General features: G+C 41.4%; 1 protein-coding gene across 2 annotated transcripts in view; it reads left to right on the top strand.

Annotated features, from left to right (window-relative positions):
* The window catches only part of ITPR1 (inositol 1,4,5-trisphosphate receptor type 1), a 324,061-nt gene that overhangs the window by 175,489 nt on the left and 141,700 nt on the right, over positions 1-6,872 (top strand). For both annotated transcript variants that reach the window (XM_024747000.1, XM_024747001.1), the window contains 3 exons: positions 1,630-1,755; positions 3,903-4,103; positions 5,716-5,967. In XM_024747000.1, coding sequence (XP_024602768.1) covers positions 1,630-1,755; positions 3,903-4,103; positions 5,716-5,967 — 579 coding nt within the window. The remainder of the gene's footprint in view (positions 1-1,629; positions 1,756-3,902; positions 4,104-5,715; positions 5,968-6,872) is intronic.

The raw sequence follows: 6,872 nt of genomic DNA, 5'->3' as shown, positions 1-6,872 counted from the left end.
CTTTCCTTTTTTTTTTTTTTTTTTTTTTTTTTTTTTTTTTTTTTTTTGCTGTACGCGGGCCTCTCACTGTTGTGGCCTCTCCCATCGCGGAGTACAGTCTCCGGACGTGCAGGCTCAGCGGCCATGGCTCACGGGCCCAGCCGCTCCGCGGCATGTGGGATCTTCCCAGACCGGGGCATGATCCCGTGTCCCCTGCATTGGCAGGCGGACTCTCAACCACTGCGCCACCAGGGAAGCCCCCGTTTTGCTTTTTGACCCATAAAGCTTTAAAGTACGTATCTGGACCGCTAAGAAAAAAAAAATTTGCTGACACTCTTTCTAGATCAGTACCAATAGCTAACGTTTACTGAGTCATTACTGTCTAAGCCCTTGACATGAATTTTCTCATTTAATCGTCGTAACCACAGTAGGAAGTGTGTGTGTGTTATTAGCTCCATTTTACAGATGAGGAAACTGAAAGGTTAAGTCACCTGCCCAAGGTCACACAGCTTGGAAGTTGTAGACCTGGCATAAGGGCCAGGCAGCCTGGTTTCAGGGCCTGCATTCCCAACTGCTACACTTTCTGGCCCTTGAAATGTGGCGAAGTATGTGCGATGACTTAGGAAGATGACGCGGGCTCTCTGAATCTGAGGGATGATTTCCATTTGGGGCCTTTTTACTATTGTAAATGGTGGCTTGTTTAGAACTGGGCAGAGTGGCAAGAGGTTTTATATAATTGTCTTGTCATAGGCATCCAACTCTTTACAAATACTGAGTGTATTTTTTTTAATTGAAGCATAGTTGATTTACAATATTATATTAGTTTCAGGGGTACCGCAAAGGGATTTATTATCTTTATAGATTTTGCTCCATTAAAAGTTATTATACGATAATGGCTGTACTTCCCTGTGCTGTAAAATATATCCTTGTTGCTTATCGAGTGTGTGTTTTTGATATATGAAATGAGAAAATCGTAATCAACCATGTGAAATGCCTGAGACACATATTATCCTGATTTTATAGGTAGGAAAACTAAGTCTTAGGTTAAATAATGTGCCTGAAGTGACAGGGAAAGGAGTTAAGACAGATTCCTGTGCCCTAACTTAGAATCTAAAGAGATTTCCACTGTGCCATGTTAGCTACTGCCAAAAGTTAGTGTGTCCACAGGTTAAGGCAACTTAAAAATGTGTGCCCGAGAGCTGGGGAGGTGTGGGTTTATGGCCATTGAGGAAGTCGGCTCCCATCTGCTGTCCGTCCGTATTTTCAGAAGTAGGGGGTTCAGAGATGGCAGCCGTTGCTAGACAGTGGAATTCCAGACACTTCCTCTTAGCTTTCACTCTCTATTGCCCTTTCCCCCCAATAAAATCATTTCATTTCTGCCCAAAGCTAGTGGGAGAGAATTCACTTTTCTCCATGAAGTATAAACAACTTGTTGGCTTCTTTGCAGGGTCAGCAGTGCAGTCCCCCAATGTTTTCACACAGCCCGCCCCCAGCAAACACCCCCAGAGCCCCACATTAGTCGGAGGGGATGGAGGTGTCATCGAACCTGGCCTCCTGGCCTAGAGATCAGTGCTTTCTCCTGTCGACCTTCTCTAGTCAAAGGCATAGCCCTGTTTTCAACCTGTTTTTTGTCTCTCTCCCTCCACACAGGCCGAAGACACCAAGATGCAGGAGATAATGAGGCTGGCTCACGAGTTTCTGCAGAATTTCTGTGCTGGCAACCAGCAGAATCAGGCTTTGCTCCACAAACATATAAACCTGTTTCTCAACCCAGGGGTAAGACTGGAGGCCTGTCTGGAAATCTGTGTGGGGAGGCGGGTGGGGAAGCAGGAAGCGAGAAGAACACCTTGTTCTTTTGCTGTTGTGGCCGCTGGGACTTGTTATGAGGCAACATTCATTCCAACGGGGAACATTTTGATCAACACTCAGGAGGATGTAAATACTCACCATCCTTTTGGGAGAAAAGGTAGAAGGAGGGGGGAAGAGGTGGTAGATGCGAAGGTAAGATGGATTGATATTTTTTCTTAATAACAGCCCTCATTACATCAAACTCCAGTCATAGCCAAGTGCTAATTCTCGCAGTGCAGGCACAACCTCCTAAGGTCATGCGCCAGGTTTTCTGTGTTTATACAAAACATCGTCTATCCATGTAAAACATAATTATGTTACATTTTAGTTAAATATGTTTTAAAAAATATATTAAATGTGTAATATGCTTTTTTAAAAAGAAGGTGGTGGTACATTCCACCCATTGTTTTGCGTTTTGCTTTTTTCACTTAACACATCTTGGCTGTCTTTGCAAGTGAAAAATATATAAACTTTGCTCATTCATTTTCATGGCTAAATGGCATTCTGTAGAACGGCTGTAACTTTTTTTAGACCGTTCCTGTATTAACGGACAGTTAGGCAGTGTCTGATTTTGGCTTGAGAACAATACTGCAAAGAACATCTTTGTACATGAACACACCCTCATGTACACACACAGAAACACACAGAAACACTCGCTCATCCGTACTGCTGGAGCTTTCCAGGAAGAGGACTACTGCGTTGTAGGGTAATGTTCCCTCTTTGTCATGTTAAGAAAAAGAAAAGGCAAAAAATGAAAAGGTTAAAGCCCCCTGCCTCATACTAGTCATAAAAATAACTCAGTAAGTCTGGGTAAAAAGTAGAAAATTAAGCTTCTAGAAGAGAACATGAAAATACCTTCATAACCTTGTGAAAAGGGAAGTTTTTTCACACAGTATGCCAAGAGCACTAGTCATTAAGGAAAATATCAATAAATTGGACTTCTTTAAAATTAAGAACTTCTGTTCATCAAATGACACCATTAAGTAAGCAAAGACAAGCCAAAGAGTGGGAGAAGACACAGCGTACGAGTCCAGCAACGAGTTCGTACCCAGAATAGGTATCAAACTCAGGAGAGTCCATAAGGAAATTCACAGCCCACTTTTTTAAATGGACAAAAAATTTCACAGTGGGACACTCCACAGTAGAGGTTATCCAGATGGCCAATAAATATGACAAGGCCCTCAACATGGTTAGTCATCAGAGAAATGTAAATGAAGCAAGATGTGTGCAACAAAATGTGACTAAAATGAAAAGACTGACATTACTAAGTGTTGAGAAGGATACAGGGTAGCTGTAATGTAGAATGTAAACTGGTAACATCTTTCAAAGCTGTTTGGAAGTATCTTCCGAAGCCAACCATATTTAAACTCTGCAACCCAACAGTTCGACTCTTGGGTATAAAGCCAACAGAGACGCATACATTGTGTTTATCAGAAGACATTGAGAAGAATGTTCAGAGCGGCACTGTTCACTGTTCATTATTCGTTCACTATACGAATACTGTTCATCATATTTGTCGTAAGAATTGTGTAACTACTTACTCTTAAAATTAGATACTCCCACAGATGCCCGTCAACAATAGAACAGATCAGTACATTGTGGTATAGTCATGCAATGGAACGTACATAGCGGTGACAAGGAACAAACTAGTAATACATGCAACAACATGGATGACGACGTGCAAAAGTAACATTGAACAAAAGAAGCCAGGTAGAAGAGGATGCATGAGGTTCAAGAACAGGCAAAACAAATCTATGGTTGTGCAAGTCAAAATAGTGGTAAAACTGGGGGGTGGGCCATAAAGGCAGCCTGTTGTATTTCTTGATCTGGGTGCTGATGGTCCCTCTGGAATTCATTCAGCAAAAAACAAATGATTAGTTTAGTGCCCTGTGTGTTTTTGTTGAAAAAGTTGAGTAAAAAGACGGTACAGAGGCGAGCACGGAGAAAGATGCTTTCACGGGGTTAAATGTCCCCCTCTCTGTGTTTGTCGTGGACTCTTCTCTTTCTCACTGGGTCCTCTGCTCTGGCCTTCCTTTGACCATGTGCCTGTGCCCCCGCCCTCACTCTTGTGCCAGATCCTGGAGGCGGTCACGATGCAGCACATCTTCATGAACAATTTCCAGCTGTGTAGTGAGATCAACGAGAGAGTCGTCCAGCACTTTGTTCACTGCATTGAGACTCACGGTCGAAACGTCCAGTACATCAAGTTCTTGCAGACGATTGTCAAGGCCGAAGGGAAATTCATCAAAAAGTGCCAGGACATGGTCATGGCTGAGGTGACAACTATGGATTTCTATATATCTTCCTCTGGTGTTCTGTAGGAGCTTAAAAATTGTTTAATTTTATCAGTATGAACTGGCACCCTGTCCAGGAGCCATAGGAAGGGACAGAAAGTAATTGTGTGTGTGTGTGTGTGTGTGTATAAGTGTGTGTAATCATGTGTTTGTGAGCTTAAACTATAGATACAGGCAAGAGTCTGATCTAGTATTTTGTAGCAATAATTCTATTTATTTTAAGGATCATTGGCTTGGATTCTTCTGAGAGGGAAAAACACCCCCAGGAATACTGAACCAAAATAGAGTGGATGGAGGTTAAATGTGGGTAGAACCTTTTGAGCCAGAGCATCCCGTCTTGTGGATTATATGACTTTTTTAAAAAAAAATTATTCACCAAATTAATTAGCTGGAAAAATTGTTGCTTGATGATTCTCAAGGAGAAGCTGGTCAGTGGAATTGGGGCAAAGTCCCCCTTGGTTCTCTGTGGGACGTCTGTGTCCCATGTATGCTGTCTGGCCAGGAAGGTCCTCTGTCACTCCCGCAACTTTGGCGTCTGCATATGCTTGGTTTCATCCATCCTTCCACCTTTAAAAAAAAAAAAAAAGGAATCTCAAGTAAATCCACTTAACACTTGGGTTTATAATCTTATCTACATATATGATTTCAGTGAAAGGTGGTGTAGTGTCATTAAAAGTGTTGGCTCGACCTGGGATGCGAATGTTGGCTGTACCATGTCCCTCGCTGTGTGATTTGGGACGTGTTATTTGACTTCTCAAACACTCAGTGTGGGTTTCTGTAAATGAAGGCATGGCAGTATTCACTTGAGGAGCTGATAGGCAGGTTAAATCAGATAATGATGACAATAATAGCTACCATTTATTGGAAGTCTGCTGTGCTACTCTAGTCGCTGTTGTAAGTAATCATGGTATCTGGCACATAATCAGAGTTCATAAAGGTTAGTTATTATTAAGTAAATAATATTGACCATATTTATTTTGACTTCTGTGCCGGCCCTTTTTGGATCTTTTGTATTTCATGCAGGGGTGAAATCGATTAATTCTTAAGTAGAGTTATGAAAAGCCCCAGTCCCCGGGAGACAAGTTACGAACAGGAATGCCTTGACTCTTTGAGTGTTGAAAGGAAGGCGTATCTTAATTAGGATTGGATAATTTGTGATTGTGAAGAAATAAGGCAGCGTGTGAAAGAGTTGTAAGAAGAGTACTTATAAGGCATGAAAAGGAGATGGAAACATTTTTAAAAACAAAAATCATAGCCTAATTATTAGTTTGGAAATACAAGTGCAAGGTTGAAATCTACATTTTTACCAGATACATGAATGCTGGTATGTAGACTTTCTCTTCCCCTGATAGTTTTTTAGGACTGTTGTGATATTTTTATATCTGTGGATGAAAATGATGATGCTGAAGATTTGTAGTTGTTCAGTAATATAAGTGAATGAAATCTAGGTGAGTTCAGTAGTACAGGTGCTACTGGTTTTGGAAGGTAAATGCTAACAGAACATCTCTTTCTTTGTGAATAGATTTGTTTGTTTAATGCTTCCCCCATCCCTGCAAACTTGTGCTATAAGCAAGTCTTGTTCTTTTGATTATAGCTGGTTAATGCAGGAGAGGATGTCCTCGTATTCTACAACGACAGAGCCTCTTTCCAGACTCTGATCCAGATGATGAGGTCGGAACGGGACCGGATGGATGAGAACAGCCCTCTCATGTACCACATCCACCTGGTCGAGCTCTTGGCCGTGTGCACAGAGGGCAAGAACGTCTACACGGAGATCAAGTGCAACTCCCTGCTCCCGCTGGATGACATTGTCCGCGTGGTGACCCACGAGGACTGCATCCCTGAGGTGAGCGACTCTATCCCCAGGATGGGTGGGCCCTGCTCATGTCTCTCCTCGTGGCGTGTGGGGCTGGGGCCGGAGGGGAGTCTTCCGCTGACCTAGGTGGGACCTCACAGCTTTGACACCTGCAGCTCATTTTGTCGTGAGATTTGCATTGGCTGAAACAGCATCTTCTTGAGCATTGGTTTTGGGTGAGAGGAATGATGGGGGAGTAAATTTTTCCGTCTGTCTCCTTGAAGAAGAATGGGAAACTGCTGGAGGGCTTCAGCTCTGTGTAATGAATGATTCCACGTGTTGAGCAAAGAGCATGGACCTGAATGAACCTCTCAGAAATGAGAAGAACGGTGCATTGAGATACAGTTCATACCAAATGTAAAACTTAACTCTGTGAAGTGTATTCTTTAAAACAAAAACTTGTATTGCAAAAATAATGAATGTCGACTATAAAATATTCAGGAACTACAGGCAACCAATAAGAAAAGGAAAGTAATCTACCATTTCACTGCCCATAATAAATACCTCTCAGGTTTTTGAAGTAAATTCTTCCAGCTTCCTGTTTCCCTATTCATATACATTAGCTAGTAACAAAAAATGGATCATACAGTATATATTTTATCTTTGTATGTTTTGTAATATATACTCTTAGTTTATATTTTAAGCTAAATATACATGCATTTATATATATATAGCATATGTAGTATATATTAAATATATGCACTGTTTTTAGATTAATGTTTGGAAAAGTTAATACATTTAGAAAAATTCAAATAGCAAAGACCATAAAGGAGTAAACTAAGAAAAATCTTCTTTACCTGTTCCCCACACCCCTCAGAAAATTATTTATTAGGTTCTTGTGTATCCTTCCGGACTTCTGCATAAAAACATTTATAAATATATATACTTTATTCTCC

The sequence above is a fragment of the Neophocaena asiaeorientalis genome, unplaced genomic scaffold (genome assembly GCF_003031525.2).
Source record: "Neophocaena asiaeorientalis asiaeorientalis breed wild unplaced genomic scaffold, Neophocaena_asiaeorientalis_V1.1 scaffold130, whole genome shotgun sequence".
NCBI classification, from domain to species: domain Eukaryota; kingdom Metazoa; phylum Chordata; class Mammalia; order Artiodactyla; family Phocoenidae; genus Neophocaena; species Neophocaena asiaeorientalis.
This window is presented reverse-complemented; position numbering and strand designations above follow the sequence as displayed.